Source organism: Calypte anna, chromosome Z, assembly GCF_003957555.1.
Source record: "Calypte anna isolate BGI_N300 chromosome Z, bCalAnn1_v1.p, whole genome shotgun sequence".
NCBI classification, from domain to species: domain Eukaryota; kingdom Metazoa; phylum Chordata; class Aves; order Apodiformes; family Trochilidae; genus Calypte; species Calypte anna.
The window spans coordinates 25455175-25479174 of NC_044274.1; the positions used below are offsets into that span (position 1 = coordinate 25455175).

At 41.2% G+C, this 24000-nt stretch overlaps 1 protein-coding gene across 1 annotated transcript; it reads left to right on the plus strand.

The window, feature by feature from the left end:
- Positions 1-2804: 2804 nt before the first annotated feature.
- FEM1C (fem-1 homolog C) lies at positions 2805-19844 on the plus strand. The gene is made up of 3 exons (XM_030467060.1): positions 2805-2913; positions 3499-4229; positions 14260-19844. Exons 2-3 carry the CDS (start codon positions 3686-3688, stop codon positions 15567-15569), a joined length of 1854 nt encoding a protein of 617 aa, XP_030322920.1. The 5' UTR covers positions 2805-2913; positions 3499-3685; the 3' UTR covers positions 15570-19844.
- Positions 19845-24000: the final 4156 nt, after the last annotated feature.

Sequence of the window (24000 nt, forward strand, 5' to 3'; positions counted from 1 at the left end):
TATTGCTGTACATAGCCTGCTTGAGAAGTAAGCTTTGGACCACCCTATTCTGCCCTTGGGACAAAGGAATACCTGAAAGAATGAAGCTATATAATAGATCACTTTACAACCAGATCTCTTGCTGAAAACAGAATTTCAACAGCAGCCCTGAAAACACTCCCACTGATTCAAATCAAGCACTGATTGGTGTCCTGTAAGTTTTTGCTTATGGTATTACCATTGATACATAAAGTTAATATCTCTTACTCTGTCTGGAACTAAGGCTGTGGATGCAACAGCAAAACTGCAAGTCTCTGTGAGATGTAATGGCACGGAGGCATGGCCAAGGCACTGAGTGGAGGACTGCTCCACACAAAGCAGAGGTCTCTGCAGGGTCAGTGTTGTATCAGTACCTCATATCCCTCAGCAGACAAATCTCTGCTGTGAATTGTTGTGAGGACAAGAGTACCCTGAGGTGAGAATTAAGTCATTGCAACATCTGTTATTATTCCACTCAACACCATTCTCCATTCAAAGCTTCCAAAACCAAAGAGTGTATTTTAGGGGAAAAAAAGTTCAAAATCAGTAGGGCATCAAGACTAACTGGTTTTGAAAATGACATGGGCTGCGTTAGGGGACACCACCAAAAATCCCAGTCTCACAACACCACCTCGTTTACCTGTCCTCAAGAGGCCATTATGCCTACAGCCATCACAGGGCATCAAGAGAGGTGGAGGTAAGCCAGATGAGATTATCCCTGGCACCATGACTGCACGCTAGCAACCAGGTAGACTGGCTGTGAATGATTATGGGATTGAAACCTTAAAGAAGGAATCGGTGTCTCTTGCTTTCCATGGTATTTCAGGTCCACTGGTTTGAAATATCTGCTTTTTACCTCTGGAGAGCAGGTCTTAGGTCTGTTTTGGGAGTCAGAAAATGACTGCAGCAGGGAAGCAGTAGCTGGGGCCATACCTGGGCCTGTGGCTCTTGATGTCCCTCTGGAGACAAGTACTGCTGAGCCAGGGCTGCCTCTGCCAGGCAGTGTAGAATTGTCAAGCATGTACAACAGTGGTCACTCGTGCACAATTCCACTCATGTCCTGAGGATCATCTTTAGAAAATAAAAATATGATTAAATAAATTTTGAAGATGTATGTATATTGAGGTATGAAAGAGAAGGATGATAGCAGAGAACTTGGAGAAGTATAACTTCAGTAAAATTTTCTTTAATAGTTTATTTCTCTGCGTAAGTCATAGATGCCTACACCTAGTGACTCTAAAGTAGATTCTTGACCTATCAAGGAGGAGCTATTATTTGCCACAGAAGAAGGAGATTTTTATTTAAAGAAGAAACCTGGAGGTCTCGCAGGCTGTGTGCCTTACAGCTGTGTGCCAGGGTCCACCTTCTGCTGTGGTCCAGGTGGGAGCTTTCAGCAGAAGCTGTTTCCATTCCCCTCTGGCCTACCTACCCAGTTTTACTTCTGTGTTCCCTGTCTATGGGCCTTGGTCAGAGTTGTGAGGGAGTGTTTGCTGGTGTCTGACATCCATAGAAGCACTGCTGCATCCCCTACTTTACAAGCATCCATGAAGCCCTATACCTTATAGGTCCATCACTGCGGGCTGCACTGGATGCCACCTGCCCTGAGAACTCCAGAGATTGACAGGGAAAGAACTGTCAGGCTGTTAATTCCACGTTCCCTCTGGCACAGAACTGTTCCCTGCAGTACCTCATTTCTATGTGATATGATTTGCACAGCCCAGTCACAAATGATTCTGTCAGTGATCTCCCAGAATTTCTAAATGATTTTCCTGGGCTGACAGAGCCTTCCTACCAGGATATTATTTTTTCATGCTAAGCATGTACTTTCCTCCCTTCCTTTTCTTCCCAATTGCTGTTGACTAAAGCTTGTGAAACTCTTCAAGTAATTCTTCCACTCCACTCACATCACTTGAAAAAGATTTCTGTTCTTATCCCCACTCATTTTTTATTTTGCATTTTACACACAGTTACAACATTTAATCTCTCTCCACAAATTAATGCAATCAGTTCCTTCATCATTTTGATTGCCCTTTTCTAAGCCCCTGCCAGTTTGTTTTAATCTTTCTGTTTCTGAAGTTTGCGGACAAAGCAGTTGGCAACCTTCTTGTCAGAGCAGGCTATAAAAAGGAAGATGGCAGCCCGGGCTGAGATACATTGCTTCTGGACATAAAATTGCAAATTATTCTTTCACTTTTTTGGGGGGGGGGAGGGGGAGAAGGAGAGGGAGGGGAGCTTACTAGCTTGCTCATTGATGCCCATATTACTGTCGATTTATGCTCACAGGTCTTCTCCAAGTTTGTCTCTGAAAATGTCATCCCCCTCTTTTTTAGAGGTTTGCAGGTAACATTTTGTTTAGGACAGAAGTTACATTCCCTTGCTTGGATGCAGCTTTTTTAGGATCTCTCTCCCTTATTGTACGTGGAACGCCATCAAAAGCAAATTTAAAGCCAGTGACATCCGGAGCCAGAGCATCCTCTGCGCTGCAAAAAAATAGGATATTTAAGCCAGCTTTATTGTGCCTCCCCCCACGCGTGACCGTGTCGGCCCCCGCTCTTGGCGTGGGGGGGGTTCAGCACCCCTAAGCCCCGCCCCCCGCCCTACCCTCACGCGCACGGCAGGGGGTGCCGCCGCCCGCCCCCTAGCGGCCAAGCCGCCGCCCCCTCGGCCGCCCTTGAGCGGCGGCGTAGTCCCGCCCCCCGCCGCGCCGCCACTGGCTGATCCGCGCCCGCGCCCCTTGCTGATTGGTCCCCGCCGCGCCCCGGGGGCTGGGGCCGCGCCGAGCGCCGGGGTAGGGACGGTTGAGGGTGGCGGGCGCCGTCATGGAGGAGCTGGAGGGGCGGCAGGGGACAGCGGCGGGCGCGACCCTGTGAGGATCCCTCGGGAGGGAGCCGAAAGGTAACTCGTGGCCCGCAGGCCCTCTCTGGATGAGGAGAGCGGGACGGCCGCGAGGGAATCGGGAGCTGGTTTGGGGCCCTGAGGGGAGGGAGGGAGGGTGAGGGGGCTCACTCGGGGGGACAGAGGGCGGCGGGGCTCCCGGCGGGATGAGAGTGGTGGTGAGGGAAGGGCAGGCTCGGACTCGCTGTACCGCCTGAGAGTTGGGCAAAGCGCGGCAGCCGGAGCGTGCGTTCCCCTCCCGGCTTTCCCCCGTGGGGCTCGGCTGCGGTGCGCCTGGGGGGTGCTGTGCCTTTCCTTAGGCTACGCCTGAAGTTAAGTCGAGGCTACGGTTCGTAACGCTGTAGGGGGGAAGAGGGGGCTTTCTGCGGCTGGAATTCGTAATGGAGTGGGAGGGTCAGCTCCCTCCTCCCCGACAGCTTTCCTCGGGGGGCACCGCGGATGCCGGGGGGAGTGTCCCACGGAAGGCAGCTGGGTGTCGGTGCACCGCCGCAGCGGATTGTGTGGGCATAACTGTGGAACAATATAGTTGTGGTTACTTGATTGTGGAGTAGGAGTTGAAAACACCCAGGTATCCTTCTCCTGCAGATTTGTAACAAACACAGCCTGTGCTTTGTCAGGACCCTGTTCAGAGCCTCCATGTTGTCCCATCTAAATGAAACTGATCTGAGAGCAAGCTGAAAACATTCTCTTTGGACTGGTGCATTTCCAGTAAGCTTTTGACTCTGAAAAAGGCAGGTGTGTATTCTTCGAGAAGCAGAGAGGTACAGACTAAATGGATCTAAAGACAGCAGTGTTCAACGCAGCTCGTGATGGCAAGCTGCGGCTCCTTTCCAAGTTACTGGCAAGCAAAACTAAAGAAGAGGTAGCCCTACTGATGTCCGAGAAAACAAATGGTGCCACGCCACTTCTGATGGCAGCCCGATATGGTCACCTTGACATGGTGGAGTACTTGTTGGACCACTGCTCTGCATCAATAGAAGTTGGTGGTTCGGTGAATTTTGACGGTGAGACCATTGAGGGGGCTCCTCCACTATGGGCAGCATCAGCAGCTGGCCACTTAAAGGTGGTTCAGTGTCTGTTAGATCATGGTGCATCTGTCAACAATACAACTCTGACAAATTCAACACCACTTAGAGCTGCCTGTTTTGATGGTCACTTGGAAATAGTAAAATACCTTGTGGAGCACAAAGCAGACCTGGAAGTGTCAAACCGCCATGGGCATACGTGCTTGATGATCTCGTGTTACAAAGGCCACAAAGAAATTGCTCAGTACTTGCTTGAAAAAGGAGCTGATGTTAACAGAAAAAGTGTTAAAGGTAAGTTAATGTTTCCACTTCGTGGTACACGGGTGTAAAGGTACTCAGTTACCTTTCTTCAGAAGGTTGATGTTCAAAGTATTCTACTCCCATAAAGTGGATGAGTAAGAGATAAAGTGCATTCAGCCGTTTTTACTTGGCTTTTTTTCAATGTACTAATTTGTTAACACGGGTTGTTTGATTTCATTCTAATTCGATACATTTTAATCTTAACCCCCTAATTCTTAAAATTACTTTACTCATATGAAAAATCACATTTACATACATCTGAAAAGCTAATGAACTAATTGAGAGCGCCTCTTTGTAGTAGGCTGGTTGTAGCAACATATCCAAATATATGAGCATATATTTTTGTTTTTCATATTCAAGTTCTTAACAAACCAAGCATGCTGTGTGTGAAACTGACCAGTGCCAATAAGGCTAGTAGGAGGGAAGAATCATAAAAAGAGAAAAAAATTTTTCCACCTCTCCCTGTAAACTCATGAATAATTTTGCGCCTTTTTTTCAATGTTAGTAAACAGAACATATAATTAAGATTAAAGAAAGGAATGTGATCCCAACAGAAGGACTTTCGAGTGGTGCACAAGACATGAAGGACACATGATTGTCCCTGTTGACTATTACCCTGGTGTTACTGTTCACGGTGAAGTTTTCTGTTAATTTTTTGCTGTGATCATAATTATGTGGACTTACTGGTTTAACCGGTGGGGTTTTTAGTACATCTCAGGCTTGTATATGGGTGTGATACTTGCCTGAAGAGTATACCAGTTATTTCAAATAATGGTTCATTTTTGGCTTGCTGAGCCAAAATTATATTTCAGCAGCCATATATATATATTATTGATCTACAAATAAATCTTTTTGTGTTCTAATACCTCTTCTATCTGTTCCTGACTAATTACATTTGAAATAGTATACTAAACTTACAGTTATTAAAGTATGCTTTATATCCAGATTCTCGTATGATGTTGGTAAATGCTAAATATGAGAGTAATCTTAGGAAATGCTGTTAAGTTAAATATGCCTTTTTTCATGCAGATAAGTGGGTTAAATGTAAAAAAAGCTAAACTACAAATTTGTCAGAGGTGGGCAGAGCAAAATGAATCTTCCTTTGTAAGGATATAAGGCTGCATGTTATGAATCATCATGGATTTGTGAGAGGATAAAAATGACATTTTTCTAGACAGAGTTCTTGGCATAACAAGCTAAATATAAAGTGTGTATTATTTTTAAGTTTTAAACCAATCACTTTGTGGGAAAGGTATGAACAAAGGATAGCTGTTAAGTATTTGGTATAACAGAAAAAATACATCCCTGCACCTTTTCCCCACTCATTTTGTGTTGGTGGAGTAGGCTCTCTTTTTACTGGTCCTTATTACCCGCTTTACTAGTGCATTAGTGTTATTTGTCTTTGTTTAAATGACTGAGTGGCAGCCATGCACTCCTGAGGATTTTCTCAGTACTCTCAGTTTCTCTATCTTCATTCCATTTCTCTGCTTCCTTTAGTTTCTCTGTGACTCACAACATGGCATACACTATAACCACAGTATAACTGATTCTTATTTAAATACATTTTTTTAAAAGGTTGGATTGGATAGGTTTTAGGTAATTAAATTAATTTAATACTTTGAACTGTTGTGTGTATACACACCTATTTGTCAAATATGTGGACTATGGTTTTTCTTGTGGAAATACTCTCTGATGTGACAGACGCATATATTTTGGCATCTTAAAGCAGTCTGATCTCTGAAGTTATTCAATAAGCAGCTGTGAGATGAAGGAAGAGAGAAAGTACTCTAAAGCCTGAAAGTGTAAGTCAGCTGTGGAAAAGCAAAAGAAGTAGCTCTGAGTATTGCAGTAGTGTAGGTTTTGTAGTGCCTGAGGCGCAACAACTAGCCGTCTGAACTTGATTTTGCAAGAATGCTCAGTAGCTATTAATTTCAAAGTTAGTATTTCCAGTTGGATTCAGTCTACATTGTCATGTTTCACCTCGAAGTCTCTGTGTGTTATTTCTGCTGCTCCTTGCTGTGTAGTAAACAATCGATGGTGTGTCGGTAGGGATGTACAGGGAACCTGAGTGCTCTGCTCTTGCGTATTACAAGTTGATGCTATCCTTATATCTGAACACTTTTTAGTTAGGCCCTTTCCTGAGCCATGTATGGAGAAGCCTACAGTTATGTGAAAGATGTAAAAGCTTTAGCTACTCTTAATTTTACTGCATACAAAATTGCGATGCTTTTCACAAGAACAAAACTAGGTAACTATGTAGTAGAAGGGCTGTTGTGGGAGATGACTGTAGATTCCTGATAATATTCTTAAACCTTGAAGGCTGGGAAGGGTGAGTGGAGAAAATTACTTGAACTGTTCATTGTGTTTTTCCACTGGATTTTCATATTGCAAGGTAGTACTTAGTTCATATTTTAAAACCCAGGAAAATCTGGAGCCAGGAACGATATTAAAATGTTTGGAAGTGTTGACAGTTCTAGGGAAAAATTAAAATTCTTCGAGGTGAAAAGCAGGTGAGTTTACGGGCATCTAAAAGTCAGGGTGACAACTAAGGCAGGGTATGGAAGAGCAAGTGAAAATGTGGTGAAATTCTGCTTCTGAAATACTGGCAGAATCCCACAGCTGTGTTTTTAAACTACAGAAATTCAGAACACATGGGTTCCTGAAAGACACTCGTGGAAGGGCAAAAGTCCAGCTAGGAGATGCATAAGATGTTCATAAAAACTTCGGAATCTGGGTCAGATAAGGTGCCACACGGAGGCTGAGTATAGGTGTGGAACAGTCTTACAGGAGACAGTGGTGAAGGAGGTGGTAATAAGATGTTCGGGGTAGTTCTTTAGTTCTGTACTGTGAAAGATGGACAATGGTTCTGAAAGTCCAAGCCTAAAATTTATCTTTGGTCCTACTGTGTGCAGATCTGAACTTTCACATTTTACCCAAATTTTTATGAAGCACACAGGCAACACAAATGTAAACAAAGAATTTGAAAAAAAAAAAGCCTCAAACCATTACATAACCAGTATTAGTGAGGAAGCAAAAACAACTGATAATTGGGGTAATAAGTCTGGGGTTTTTTTGTCTTAACAGTTGTGGAAAACTCCAAAGATGTCCGTAGATTGTTTTGGGGTTTTTTGTTTTTGTTTTTTTGTGTGGTTTTTTTTTTTAGAAATGCAAAAAAAAGCAGCCAAAGAAACTGTTACAAAATAAATTAAGACACCACTGTCTTCCTAATTCAGAGGCTTCTCCAGTAGATACTTTTGGTTTAAGAAGCTGCAGATTAAGAAAAACAAAGTTAATAAGTTTCACTGGTATATAATAGCATCTCAGATGGTAAGTTGGTAGGTTTTGTGGTTTGGTTTTGTTTGTTTTTTTTCCAAAAACAAACCAAAAGCTTCTTAAAAATGTGAAGAACTTAAACCTTTTATGCTCCTTTTTAAAGGAAGAGTGGTGTGGATAATGCTAGCGAAGGGAAAACCTGAGTCTTTTCAGAGGGAGGTAGAACTGGAGAAATACCCGAAGTGAAACACAGGCATGCCTTGTCATGGATGAGGAGGGTGTTGGGTGTGTTGGCTGCATGCAGTTTCCTGTTCTGCTGCATTGTGAAGCCTCCCAGTGATTCCTTGTTACGAGTGCTGCTCCCTTAGCAGGTTCAGAAGAGACATCTCAATTGAATACAGTATTTCACTCATGTATTTCTGTGCAGTCAAGGGAAATCCTTACTCTAGTAATTCAAGAGATAGGAGGCTTTGGGCCCCGAAATTACAGATTTTACACTTAGATCTTTCATTTTGAAAAATTGAAATGCACGTTTTGATCATTTGTTTTGTTCTTTATCTTCCTCCATCAGATTTGCTGCAATGCTTTCCTTTCTGTAATTAATGAGTAAAATAATAGGTAAATGGGCTGATAGGCAGAATGGTCTGAATGTAATGGCACAGGGAATAAGGCCTCTTTTCAAAAACATCTGCTGGAAAGGCAGATGCTTAATCTGAACATGCCTACTAAGTCTTTCCTTCGCTCAACTGTGTGGTGTGTGGTCTCTTCAGGGTGATTTTCACAATTTTCACTATGGTCTTCACTGTCTCTGTACCTTTTCTGTTGTTAGCACTCATCATCTAGCCAGAAGACTAATTATTCTTGTTCTGCGTATTAGAAAATTGCCTGTGAATTGCTGGACTAGGTGTTTCTTTCAGTGTAACTGGACACCTAAAGATTTTTTTTGCCTTGATTCTTTGTCGTTTATGATCTTCTATATTACTCTAGCACTTGGACTTTCCTTCCTCATTTCGGAATGTATTCTATAAGCCTCAGAAGCATAGACCTCAGCCTGTGTGGCTATCTACATCAAGATTATAGATCAAGATGTAGTAATGCTACACCAAGGGCTGGTGCTATCTCAGTATTGTCATTTATGTGGGGTGCTTGAAACTATGACATTCAAACCTCCTGGTCAGAGAAAAAAATCTTTTACTAACTTGGCAGAACCAGAAATAGGGGGATTAGAGAGAATCACAAATCAAATCACTTTCTATGTCATTGCTTCATTTTCTATCATTCCCATGTCACAAGCTACTAGTCTATTTTGGGGGATTACTTGCTTCTGACATAGAAAGACATGGCCTCATTATGAATTTGAATGCCCACCCCCCCTGCTCTGATGAGCTTTTGGTAGCACTGGATAGTTAGAGAATTGTGATTTGTGAAGTGTTTGCGTAATGTTCACACCAGTTTTAATGGAGAACTGTAGCAAAAGAATAAAGCATGAAGCTGTGGTGCCAACTGACCATACCTTTCTCCTTAATTTGTTTTTACAAGATTTGAAATTACTGGAGGTGGGGTTATTCTGTTACTTTGTTGCAGTTTTTAATTAGAGGAAATGATTAGGTAATATGAAGTTTTACGAAGCTAGAAATGGGTTATAAGAAGTATTAGCAATATAGTATGGTGGCACTCTTTTTCTAGCAGGGAAGTACCATGAATACCAAAACAGTTCCGGTCTAACTTTGTTTCTATGCAAATATTATGAGCCTTTCAAGATGTTGTAATATTAGCTATCTTCTCTGTATGATTAAATTCCAGCAGGAGTTAAAAATGGGCTAAGACAATTAATGAAACCTAGTTTGAAATAATCATTAACAGATACTTCAATTTGACCAATGTGTGTATGTCTACCTTTAAGACTGCTATTCAAAGAGAATTACTTCCAAATTACTTTTACCTATTGTCAGCCTTTTTTTCTTTTTTAATTCAATGGTATATATAATGTTGAATTTTGGTTTGTTACTGAATAAGTAATTTTACAAAAATTTTAATTAATTGCTGAATTGTTTTCAGCCAGTGTTTATTCCTGTATTTCATAGAATCTAGTGTTTTGAAATGAATGACTAAATTCACAGAGGAAGGGTTGATTTCCCATACTTATTTGAACTGTGCAATTCATAGCCTGTATGTGGAACATAGAACTTGAGTTTAGGTATTAAGGTCATTGCCATGTTTTCTTTCAAGCTCTTTTTCAAATTTAGCATGTAGTACTTACTAGGGGTATGTTGCTGGTAATCTTGGTGCTGTTTTATTTTTCAAGATATGTGTTTATAGTTTTTTAAGTTGGCATCTCTTAACTATCTGTGCCTACTTGTACTCTATGTAAACTTGGTTTTTTAGCATGCATTCTTCCTACTGCGGTGCTTGTACCATCAGTCAAACTTAAGTGAGGTGCAGCCATTAAAAACTAGTGGTGATAGAATTCCTTTATTAGTGATTACGTGGCATAAAATAATATGGTCATTTTAGCTGTTAAGGACTTCTACAATATAAGTAGCTAAAAATTAACCTACTTCTGATATGCTCCCAGTAATAAATGTTAAAGCTTAAATTAGGAAGTAAATAAATAATATACAAATAATCCCCCAGCACAAAACCAAACTAAAAACCCAAAAAAACCCAAAAAAACACCCAACAAGCCAGTGACAATTATCTTTTAAATTTAAGACATACAGTTGGATAGTGTAGTGAAGTTCCTTAGAGTCTTAAGCATATGTACTGCATAGCCGCATTATAAGTTACTGACATACAGACTGTTGGATCGGATGTAAATTAACCCAGACAGTGGCCAAGCTTATTTTTTGTATGGATTTTTTCAGTATGAATGTGTCATATAAATATATATGTTTGTGCAAATATATATATATCTGACAATTGATAAAAGCATGTCAAGAGCAACATTATATGGTGATGGATCTGCAATGTGTAATACAAATAGCAGCTATTGATACTGTTGTCAAAGTCAGCAAAATGTATATTAATACTTGTGGAACAGTGGTCAGAACTTTGATGTTACTAATGTATTTTGTTTTATTTGTCTTTAATAGGCTTTTATGTCAGAACTTTTAAAATATCTTAAAAATATTGTCTCCAAGATAGAAAGTAGGTGCCCATTCCAGTGCTTCAGAGTCTGCTGTGAGGAATGGTGTATGAACTTGAATACATCCTAAAATGTCTGTATCAACTGGTGGCTCAGCCAGCTCCCAGCTGCATCTGGTTTTGTCTTCATCACTGAGTGCAGAAGAGCAGATGTTCTGGGGGACTAGATTGTCTCTCATTCTGGATTGACTGGTGTAATTGTGTTCTAATTAGACTTGCTGTGTACCAGAAAGATTATGTACATGTTTTGGCAAGGTTGTGTATTTTTTGGTTTAGACAGGTTTTTGCCTAAGAAATTTAAACGTCTAATTGCCCTCAATACTGAGGTATCAACAGTTTTCTGGACTGTGGTGTGCAATAAGGCCAGAGGGAATTAGAGCTGATAAACAATGCACTCCAGATTTGCCAGGCTTCTAATCTACCTGTATTTGGTTAAATCTGTTTCCTGTGAAATTTTTTTTGGTATTGGTAGATTGTACTGTGACAGGACCCATTTACCAGCGCTAAGTACAGGGGCAGAATCCCTTCCCTGGACCTGCTGGCCATGCTGTTCCTGATACAGGCCAGGATGCCATTGGCCTTCCTGGCCACCTGGGCACACTGCTGGCTCATGTTCAGCTTCCTGTCAATCCAGACGCCCAGGTCCCTTTCTGTCTGGCTGCTCTCAGCCACTCTGTGCCCAGCCTGTAGCGCTGCATGGGGTTGTTGTGGCCAAAGTGCAGGACCCGGCACTTGGCCGTGTTGAACCTCATCCCATTGGAATCAGCCCAACTCTCCAGTCTGTCCAGGTCCCTCTGCAGAGCCCTCCTGCCTTCCAGCTGATCCACACTCCCCCCAACTTGGTGTCATCTGTGAATTTGCTAATGGTGGACTCGGTCCCCTCATCTAAATCATCAATAATGATATTAAACAGAACCGGGCCCAGCACTGATCCCTGGGGGACACCAGTGGTGAGCAGCCGCCAATTGGATCAGCACCGTTCAGCACCACCCTCTGGGGGCCTCCAGCAGTTCCTAACCCAGCAGAGTGCTCCTGTCTGAGCCCTGGGCTGACAGCTTTTCTGGGACAATGCTGTGGGAATGCTTTGCTCCAGCAAAGTCTCCATCATAGCCTTCCCCTCATCCACCAGGGAGATCTCCTGATCATAAAAGGAGATCAGGTTGGTCAGACAGGACCTGCCCTTTCTAAGCCTGTGCTAGCTGGGTCTAATCCCTTATAGAAGAGGTAGAGTGTACAGGAGAGCAAAGCCAGTGTTGAGTTAGTCCAGTTTAATTTCTGCACAGGTTTTGGTTTGTTTTGATCTCTACTAGAGCTAGAGGAGAAGGGAAATTTGACAAAGGAAGAATGGAAGACTGTAACAACATGGAAAGAGCATGCTTCAGTGTCTGTTTCATACCTGAAAGGATATAGAAAAGCTGTAATGGAACAGAGTAGACTTATTTCAGTAGACCTGCAATGATTAGCTAATCCAATGCCTGACCATCTCAGGACTGGTCAAAGTTAAATCATATTGTTAAGGGCATTGTACACCTTTTGAACACTTAACAGGCTTGGGACATTGCCAACATCTCCAGGAAGCAAGGTCTGGTGTCTGACCACTCTCAGTAAATAAATGTTTGCCGACCTCAAAACTTAACCTCTGCTGATGCAGCTTTTAACCATTGCCATGCATCCTGCCACTGGATCCCAGAGAGAAGAGCTCAGCACTTCCCTCTCCACTTTCCCTTCTGGGGAGGTTGTAGAGCAATGAGGTCACCCTCAGCCGCCTTTTTTCCAAAGCAGACAAATCCAGAATCCTCAGGACATGCCTTCCAGCCCTTTCACCAGTTGCATTCAAGGGTCTTCACAACTTTATTAAATTGTGGGGCCCAGCACCCAAGGGGAGGCCACATGAGTGCAACTGGATAATCCCCTCTCTTGAGTGGCTGGCCAGGCTGTACTTCGTGCTTCCCCATGATTCACTTTGCCCTCATACATCCCAGGGCACACTGCTGGTCCTTGTTGAACCTGCTGCTGACCAGCAGCCCTAGATCCTTTTCTGTGGGGCTGCTCACTCTTCCCCTAAGTCATACTTGAGCCTGGTGTTTCTTCATCCCAGGTGCAGAATCCAGCATTTGGACTTCTTAAATTTCTTGCCATTAATGACTGCCCAGTGCTCCAGTCTCCCTAGATCATTCTGAAAAGCCCATTAGATAGTTAACAGCACCTCACAGTTTGGTGTCATCAGCAAATTTGCTAATGGCGCATTCAACTGCTGCATCCAGATCATTGATAAATATATTGAATAGCACTGTCCCTAGAACTCAGCCTTGAGGAGCATCACTGATCGCTGGTTGCCAGCCAGATGCATTCACTACAACCCTTCAAACTCTGACATTCTGCCAGTTCTTCAACCAACACACCATGAACCTGTCTATCCTGCAGTTTGCCTACTTGTCCAGAAAGAGGCTATGGAGGACAGTATGAAAAGCCTTCCTAAAATCCAGAAAAGTTACGTCCATGAACTTTCCTTTATCCCTTAAGTGGGTGATGTAGCAGGATATCCAGTTAGTTAAACAAGGCTTTCCCTTTGTTAACTCACATTAACTGTGCCCGATGGTTTTATTGTTCTTTGTGTGAATTCGAATAGTATCCATTATGGTGTTCTCCATACTTTTTCCAAGAGCTGAGGTTACATTAGGAGGTTCCTGGGACATCCCTCTTGCCCCTCTTACAAATCAGAATAACACTGACTAGCTTCCAGTCAGCAGGGACCTCACCAGGCTCCCAAGACCTTTGATAGATGATTGAGAGGGGTCCTGCCATAACATCCACTACCTCCTTCAGTACTCTGGTATGATGCCCATCTGGCCCCATGAATTTATGAACATTCAGCTGAAGCAGATGATCCTTTACAATTTTGGTGCCCACAAATGGAAAATCACTGTTCCCGCACTCATGGTCCCATGTCAGTTTTAATAAAGACTGAGGCAAAAAAATCCCCATTGAATGCCTCTGCTTTTTCTTCATCCCTATTTGTCAGGGCACCATCTTCAACAAGTGTAGGTCTGTTTCCTTTAGACCTCCTCTTGCTATTAATGTATTTTAAAAGGGCCTTCATGTTGTCTGATACAACACTGGCCAGTTTGAACTCAAACTGAGTTTTGGCCTTTTGTGTCTTCTCCCTGCATATACAGATCACAGCTCTATAATGTTTCTCCAAAGTCTGACCTGTGTCCAATTTCTTTTTCCTCTTGGGCTCCACAGAGAGTTCCTTGTTTAGCCAAGCTTCCTTTTGACACAATTAAATTGCTTTTATGTAGTGAAGAATTATGTTTTAGTTTTGTTTTTTTGAACAACGAGATTAAAAGGTCCTTAAAACCTGATTAATTCTTTAAGGCAGTAATATAAAGCATTTTGATTTGCATAGCTGCCTGGCAGCCTTGATACTTAATTATATATTAAATATTTTGATTTTTCATTGAAGCCTCTCGTAGATGCTGAAATATATAATCTATTAATGTTTGGGGTTTTAAAACTTCTTTTTTTTTAATTACTTATTATCACAGTGGGTTTGGACTACAATTTGATTATGATTCCTGTTATTGTGCTTCTTCTCTTGCAGGAAACACCGCATTACACGACTGTGCAGAATCTGGGAGTTTGGAGATCATGAAGATGCTTCTCAAGTATTGTGCTAAAATGGAAAAGGATGGTTATGGAATGACTCCACTTCTATCAGCTAGCGTGACAGGCCACACAAATATTGTGGACTTTCTGACCCAACATGTACAGACCAGTAAGGCTGAGCGCATAAATGCCCTGGAACTTCTAGGTGCCACATTTGTGGACAAAAAGAGAGATCTGCTTGGTGCTTTGAAATACTGGAAGCGAGCTATGGAAATGAGATACAGTGATAGGACTAATATCCTGAGCAAACCTGTGCCACAAACACTAATTATGGCATATGATTATGCTAAAGAGGTAAACAGCTCAGAAGAGCTAGAAAATCTTATTGCAGACCCTGACGAAATGAGAATGCAAGCACTATTAATTAGAGAACGTATTCTTGGCCCTTCTCACCCAGATACATCCTACTATATTAGGTACAGAGGTGCTGTTTATGCAGACTCTGGAAACTTCAAGCGTTGCATCAACTTATGGAAATATGCTTTGGATATGCAGCAGAGCAATCTAGATCCGCTGAGTCCTATGACAGCCAGCAGTTTACTATCGTTTGCTGAACTCTTCTCCTTCATGTTGCAGGATAGGGCAAAAGGCCTGCTGGGTACTACTGTCACATTTGATGATCTCATGGGTATACTGTGCAAAAGTGTTCTTGAAATAGAACGGGCCATGAAACACACCCAGTGTCCTCCTGATCCGATACAGCTGAACAAAGCCCTGTCCATTATTTTGCATTTAATTTGCTTGTTGGAGAAAGTACCTTGCAGCTCAGAACAGGAGCATTTTAAGAAACAGACAATTTACAAGTTTCTAAAGCTTCAGCCTAGAGGGAAGAATAACTTCAGTCCGCTTCACCTTGCTGTTGACAATAATACTACATGTGTGGGTCGCTATCCAGTTTGTAAATTCCCCTCTCTACAAGTTACTGCTATCCTGGTGGAATGTGGTGCTGATGTGAATTTCAGAGACTCTGATAACAACAGTCCATTACACATTGCTGCACTGAACAACCATCCAGACATCATGAACCTTCTTATCAAGTCAGGTTCACACTTTGATGCCACAAACTCACATAAACAAACTGCTAGTGATTTGCTGGATGAGAAGGAAATTGCAAAAAATTTAATCCAGCCCATAAATCATACTACATTACAGTGTCTTGCTGCTCGTGTAATAGTGAATCATAACATATACTATGCAGGACACATCCCTGAGAAACTAGAGAACTTTGTTTTGCTTCACAGATGATAGTTTGGAGTCCCAGAGTACTCTTCTTGAAGCACGATTTGGAGATACTTTCCTTGAGCACTGTTGTGATACACCAGCGTTCCCTTTAGCTTGCTCCATCTTGCTCTCATTGGCTAAAGCATTGTTAGCATCAGATCTGCAGAATTGGTGTTGTGGTTTAAGCCCAGCTGGCAACTTAGCACCACCAACCACTTGCTGCTTGCTCATTTCTCAACCCCCTGGTGGGATGGGGAGGAGAAAATACTAACAAAAATCTTGTGAGTCACAACAAGGACAGGGAGGGATTGCTCACCAGTTATGGTCAGGAGCAAAGCAGACTGGAGTTGGGGAAAAAAAAATCCATTAGTCACCAGTCACATCAGAGCAGGGCAATGGGAAGGAAAACGAGACCATAACAACACCTTCGCCCACCCCTCGCTTCTCTCCTGGCTTAAATTTATTCTCTTCCAATTTCTGCATCTCCTTTCCCTCAGAAGCACAAGGGGACAGGGAACGGGGATTGCTGTCGCTCTGTCCCATGTTTCTGCCAGTGCTTCCTCCTCAGGGAGGAGGACTCCTTGTACTCTTTCCCTGACTCCAGTGTGGGGTTCCTCTCACAGGAGACAGCCTTTTACAAAATCTTCTGTCATGAGTCCTTTCCTCAGGCTGCAGGTCTTCACAAACTACTCCAGCATGGGCCTCTTGCATGTGGTGTAGCCCTTCAGAAGCAGACTGATCCAGCACAGTCTTCCCACAGAGTCACAGCCTTCCTGAGCACAGCAGCCTGCTCTAGCATGGGATCCACAAAGGGCTGCAGCTGGACAGCTGCTGGCTCATCATGGGGACGCAGGGAAATCTCTGCTCTGGTGCACCTTCTCCCCATCTCTGACTTTGGTATCTACAAAGGTGTTTTGCTCACATCCCACTCCTCTCTCCGCTGCAGGTTTTTTTTTTTACAGTTTCTTTTTTCCCCTTCATACAATCATAGAATTTTCAGGGTTGGAAGGGACCTTAAAGATCAGCCAGTTCCAACTCCCCTGCTTGGGCAGAGATACCTTCCACCACATCGGGTTGCTCAAAGCTCCATGCAGCCTGGCATTGAACACTTCCAGGGAGGGGGCAGCCACAACTTCCTTGGGCAACCTGTGCCAGTGTCTCACAACCCTCACAAGAAAGAATTCCTTACTAATGTCTAACCTAAATCTCCCCTCCTCAGATACACTTCCCCTTAAAAACATTAATCTCAGAGGCACATGCACTGCCGCTGGTGTGCTCGGCCTTGGCCAGAAGCTGGTCCAACTTGATGCCAGGACACTTGTAGCAGCTTCTCACAGACCACCCCTGTATGCCCTCCCCTGCTACCAAAGCCTCCCATACAGACCCAACACAAATGGGTACCCAGTATGTAATATGAATATGCCATATAATATATTTTGTGGATTATTTAGAAATGTAATGCCATATTTAGACTTTCAAAATTGTCTGCCAAAGGCTTGTCTATGCTGGTCTTACTTGCCTGTTGGGTGTTTGGGATTGAGTATTTTCCACTGATGTCTTTTTACTGTAACTGTTATGTGGATTTTATACAGTTGGAAAGTCATCTTTTTGGTTTTGCTTGAGCATTTCTACTCTCTGTTCTTTTTTCTATGGACTCATTGCTAAATTGTACAAGTTGTATGGACTTGATAACATTTGCAACTACCATAAGTGCTTTTATCTTCTCTATGCACTGGCTTGAATATGACTGTTGTGTGTGAGCATATTTCTATGCAGCACTTGGCCAATTTCAACTTAAATGCTAATTCTGGTTTGCAGTTTGTTTGGAGCTCCTTTGAGAATGCTGTCTTCATAGCATGATGAATTTGGGAGTTACTTACCAGCTCTCCAAACTTGGGTTTGACTTTTTTGACTGCTGTAGCTGAGGTTGCTTTCCTTTTTATCCTCTGAAAATTTGTCCTGAATCTGGGAGAAGAAATTCTTGCTTTTTCTCATTGAAGTCCACTTGAACTTTAAAGCTGAAAATTGACTTACTGCATCGTGCTGCTAGGGGAAGAGTCCTCATTATGTATAATGGACAGCTTCTCCTTTGCACTCATGTCTTGCTTGTGCTGGTTACGTGACTTAAGTGTGAAGTTTGCTCAAAGTTTAACCACAAGCTTAATGGCTTTCATGAGAAACAGATCAAATGTATGCTGTAGTTTTAAATTTACAGATCAAGTTTAGCTACAAAAGAATCTAAAAGCATGTGGGTGGCATGATGCTTATCAGTCCAGGTCTAGACATCATCTAATATAGTAAGTGGCTGTATGGCAGGGTATTGGAAGTTCTATAGCAGTGTCCTTTTTTTCTTCGAGTATCTTTATAAATACTTGCATGGGTTTTTCATCTCTACTGCTATGTTAGCTGTACTTAAAGCAGTTCTGTTGTGTATATAGCTCCTGACTGAAGTACCTATTTTTATAATATTTGCACAACAGCTTAGCTTTTACAACAGAAAGGGCTCTTTGGACTTGATAAGAAACCTATACATGAAGATAATAAATGTGAGTGTGATTCAGGTAATTAATATAATTCCGCACTTTACTGTTGATTAATAGTAGAATTTATTATGGCACAGTAGCCCTGCAAATGTCTTAAAGGTAATTTCTGTTAGATAGAATACACTTTACTCGCAAGTTTGGTGGTCTGATGTAATGGATATTTTTGACTTGATGTTTCATTTCAGTGTTAGGCAGTAAGTGTACCTGTGGGGTTCTTGCTCCATAAATTCAACAGGTTGATTTAGGCCTTTGTCAGTAATGGAGATATTTAGATGCCACTTTAATTAGATGAAGGTAAGGTTGGTATAGAAAGCTCTTTTTTAATATTTTATTTTTATATTTTAAGTCGATGTCAGAATTTTTGTTGTTTGTGAATTCAGTTGAGGAAGAATGTATTTTGGGAGCATATAAGAATAGTTCCTCTTGCTTCTGGGCTGTTTTGGAGTTCCTGTTAGTGTACTGCGTGGTGCCTACTAGCTTAGCCATTCTTGCAAAAATATGGGGATGTTTTTAAACAAAGATATGTAAAAAGCAGTGCTGTTTGTGTATTGCCACTTTAAGATTCTGTATTTTGAAGTAACTTCTTCCTGTTTGTCCTATGCCATGTCTACACTATATGAAAATGTAAGAGTGAGAAATCCTTGTTTGTTTCTTTTGCAAATACAAAGGAGTAAAATTCTAGTAAATTGGCTGAATTTCTTGCATTCTAATGATTAAAACACATTACTGAAGTTGTTGTTTATGAGAACATGTAGTTTGATTTTTAAATTTGTTTTTAATTAATGTAATTTTCTTTTTATGCTTTCATATTGCTATATAGGTAGGGGTAAGCACCCCACACTAGAAGGGACCCACGTTATACTTCAAGTCATAAAAATAATACTTTTTCTATAGGTCACAGAGAAAGGGATTTTTAGAGTTTACACTCTGAAATCTGTACCGCTCTTTAGTTTTTTTAGTTTAAATTTCTATCTTTGTAACTGTCAAATATCCTGTTTAAAATTAGTTTGACATGATTAATCCAGAAATATAATCTAAAAATTGTTATTTGTTAGCAAATTGTTTAATGGAAAGAGTCCCAGAAGAGACAATGTATCATTAAATATAAGTAAATCTAAAGAAAATTGCAGCAGGGAAGCCTTATCCTGTTAGCTACTCTTTAAAAGCAAAATAATTTAATAGGAGATACTGATGCATTGTAGGTAGTTCTGTCTAAATATCTACCTAGGTGCCTCAGTCTTGAAGGCCACCGTGCAGGATTATTTTTTCATGGTCATGAGGCCATCTGCTGCACTGCTCACCTGGCCGGATACTTGGACTTAGGTAACCAGGTGGATGAATTAATGCACTCAGTTCTACTTTTCATTTTGTCTCTGCATATTGCCCTGTTTTGTTTTTATTCAAAACAAGCTGGTACAGAGCCTGTGCTAGGGATTAGTTCAGGGTTTGCTGTCTGGGGGGAAGCTGGGATAGCAGGCCCTGTCTGACCTGCGTGTGCCACTAAGGCCACTGCTCATGGTTAGGAGCAGTTTTGCCCCCGTGGCCCCTGATTGAAACCAGTTTTGTCTCCAGTACAGATACCAACTTTCTGAACCAGAATTTTGTTTTTATTCTTACTCTTGTTACTAATTTGGGGATATCACATCTCTTGGGGATATATTTATTTTAGTGAAATGTTGATGCTAAATGCAGTGGTGTTGCTTGCTGCACTCAAACTGTGGTAAGGACAAGGAAATAAAGAATATTCAGAACACAACTAATTGTTTTACTTTTGTCATATTTTAAACTAATTTTCCTGCTGTTCTTTTCCTATTTGGGTTATTTTTTCTGATGAAATGTATTGCTTCTGAACTACAAACACAAAAGAACTTTGAGAACACTGGAAAAAATTGTGTGCCCTGCAGGAGTGAAACAGGTTTTAAAAATTACTAAATAATTTACACATATGGCTCCCAGAGACAAAGACAGGGATACCTCCTTGCCTGCTCAGACCTCTGAAGTTGTATTTTTTGGGATAGGGGTTAAGGGAGCAAAAGCAGTTTTGCTAATCATCTTGGGTTTCAACTACAATACTTCAACCAGCAAGTTTGAGAATATTCATTTAAAAAATTAAATCCTTTTCTGACCACATTCTAAAGCTATATTCCTATTTTTCCATAACTTATGCTGGCAACGAGATTCCAGCTGTCTTTGGTGTCTGTGTTCTTGTAAAGACACTTAGTGAAATGCAAGGCGAGCGTGCAGTTGGGTTTCCATATGCTTTGCAGCAATCCCTGGGTAGGAAGTAGTTCTGTGTATTTCCTAAGTCCCCAGAGAGCTCTCACTGTTTTGCAACAGGTAAAAATTAACCTCTGCCCATTTCTACAAATCACTACTTTAATAAAGAAATGGAGTGGTATAGCGACTTGTAGTTGCTGTAGTCCTTAAGGAAGACTTAAAAAAAATATAAGAACCTAAAGAGGAAGAAATACAATTCTCCTCAGGCTTTATCACCTGCAAGGTGACAGTGGCAAGATATAACAGCTTTTGAAATAGCTTTCCCATGCTTTGAATTATAGAGGAGAATGCCTGTTACATTCTGAAGTGTTGACAAATGTGAGTAAATAAACTAAATTCTAATTTCTATCTTCTGTGACTACAGTACACTCAATTCGTATTTCATGTTTCAAAGCAATGTTGCAGAAATTGATGGGAGCCATACTAGAGGCATTCCTGTCTCTTTGACTGCTAAAGTAATTGTTCATCCCTCAGTGAGGGCAGAATGAAAATAAAATTGTTGATTTCATTCTAAGTAATGTGTTTGTGCTCCATTCTATCACAAAGACTTCCTATGCAGGGCTAGGTCCATGCATGGAAATACTGCAGTGTCTTTTTTACATGAGGTAATTTAGCTTCAACAGCAACGTAAAAAGGAATAGCAAGCATAATTCGCTGCTCTTACTCTCTTTAGGCTCCAAGTGCATATTACAGTAAAAACATGTTTTGGAGAGCACCTACATGAGTTTGTATCTATGTCCTTTGGTGTTGCTGCTTGGTAAGCTGCTTTCTCTGTTGAGTACAAATAGTTAACTGTGAATGTTGCAGCTTTAGACTTTGCTTCTGATGACATTAAGAATTGTACTGTAAACAAAACATCGTGTTTCATACTCTCTTTCTGGGGAGTGTTGGTCCAGGCAAGCCTTTTAATTCTGGTAGTGATTAATAGCAAAGAAAAGGCTTAGACTGGATGAAAGAAGAGATACTGTTTCCCCAGTTTCTAGGAAATGCAGTTAGTTATGTTACTAATTCTGTGAAAAAAGTGGATTTAATTTCTAGCATAAAAATGGTTAGCAAGACCTTGTAAGAAGTAAGTAAAAGACACTTTTTCAACAAAATTGCACAAAGTGTCTTCTTAAATCTTGTGAAGTTGCTATTGCATAGATAATTAAAAAAAAAAAAGGTATGAGAAGATCTGAGAAGATCATTATTAAAGGCAGCTACAAGATGAAAGACACTGAGGAACAATGCCATTGTAATTTCAGAAAATCTTTATAGTTGGACACAGTAGTCACAATCCTATACTTAAAAGCAGTGTACTCTTCAGACAGATGATATTTTATATTTTAGATTTAGGTCTAATCAGTAAAATATTAAGATTATATTACTCTGGCAAATGTTGGTTGTTTCCCATATAATATTAATGGGGCCATTCACCATCCACAGTGGAAAGCAGAAAGCCCTTCTGCCTCTTGCTAAATCAAAACCTTACCTTGCAAGTTGATCTCCAGCATTCAGAGAAACTGAGGGGTTTCTACATTCAGAAGAAGGCAGTGAGCGAGAGTCTATGTCAAACACATCTCCCATCAGATCATAGACATGTTCGTTCCTATCTGAAGGTAAAAGGGTTGCTCCTATCATCTCTCCTGAAAATTTATCAAGTCATAAGTTCCTTGTCAAATTTCTCTTAAGAAAGGTATTTGGAACCCTAGTCCTTCAATAATTAGGAACTTAATTTCCATTCGATATTTTTTTTTTACACAGCTTTGTATATTTAATTTTTTCATTGTTTCAGCACTTGCCTGTCCTTCATCTACAGCTATGAACCTTCATATGATTGGCAAAATCAACCAAAGAAAAAAGCCCACCCAAGTTGTAAGGATGAACAACTAACAGAGATTAATCCAGAGTCAAGTAATGTAACCTGTTACGAAATAAAAAAGGGAATCAGTGAATAATTAAACACTTTTTGCTGCTGAACCTGCATTTTAACTTGCCAATCCTTTTCTTTATTACAATGGGAGAGGTTTTTTTACAAAGTAAGCCAAGTCAATTATTTTCTCTTCAGATAACTGAGCTATTATTGTCCTAATTTTTGTTAGATGCCATTTTGTTCTGTTCGTACATAGATAGCTTTTGCTAACTGAGGCAAAAGGTTCAGTGGATGAGCCATAGTGTCAGAATAGTAGACTTGGCCTTTTCATCCTTTTTACATGTGTGGCTGGCAGGCTCACACTATACTTCTATTTGCTGACCTGTAAGATGGAGCCCTGCTCAGCTGCCTCTGCTGTTTCTCTGTTTTTCTGGTTTTGCTGGTTGAGAGAGATGCATCACCATCTTTATCGTGTTTTTCTTCCCCTCACACATAAAGTAGGAACTCAAGGGAGTTGGAAAGAAAACAAACCAAGCCAAACCAAAACCAAACTAAAATCAAAAATACCCCAAAACCCTAAACAAACAAATGGAGCCTACTGGAAAATACGAAAATGTGCTCAGTGAGCTGCTAATTGAAGAGAGCACATGGCTTACTTGTAATCCCACTTTCTGTTAAACTTGGGACCAAACAGACAATAATCATGTGACAAGGCTGTCCTGTGCATGGTGTGCACACTGCATTTAGCTCAGGACTGTGCTTTTGAAGTGAGTCTCACTGCCTGTCCTCACTTTGTGTTGGGGCTCAGATCACGCAGTTGTCTCAGTCCCTGACCTGGATTCCTTTTGAATGAAACTGAGCTGAAAAATGTTCTCCAAAAGCTCACCTAACAAGCTCTGAGCACTAATGGGTGTTCAGTTCATGGGAACAGACTTAAAGTTGTTCTGAAATCACTTTTTTCTTCTCCAGTTCCCTCTACCCCCTCAAAGTGTAACAGACTTGAACCTTGGCATCAGTTCCTCCGTGCTACAGATCTGCTCCTTGTCAGTACAGGTGTAGCCATAGTCTTGTTTCTATTCCTACCTTAAACATAAGTTGACACAATACAGAGCTGTGGGTTTTTTTCTCAGCTTGTAAGTGGTCACTGCCTATCCAACAACACCCCTTAATCCGTCTTGTGCTTTGAGCTGGACAATTGAAGTGAGGTAATGTAGCTGATTGCTAAGGTGGATCCACCACATCATTAGCTGTTGAAAAACGAATCAGTCATGATGTGTGTGTGTCACAGGTAGTTCCTCCTGACACCATGACTGTCCTCAGTACAAAATGCTGTTGCTCCACTACAGAAAATGCAGCAACTAGGGCACAGACTCACTGACCTCTTAGTGACCTCAGGAAGTTTCTGCTATAGCGAGGAACAGGACTGAGGTCATCGGGCTCAGGGACTTCAGTTTTCAGACTCTTTGCTCCAGGTGTGGTTTGACATGAGTAATTTCATACATTAAGGCTCTACTAAAAAAACACAAAACAAAACAAAAAACAAACAAAAAAACCCCAAACAAAACCAACCAACCAACAAACCAAAAAACCTCAGCAAAACAAAACAAAACAAAAAAACCCAAGCAAACCATGAACAAGCAAGAATTCTTTTAGGGAAATTAGACTGCACAATCTGACTGTATATGTCTATTCCTCCTTTCCTTCAGTAATTGTTGAACATGTTGAGCCAATTTAATAAATTTGACAGAAACAGAGAGCCTGGAAGATAAGCATGTTTGTAGCT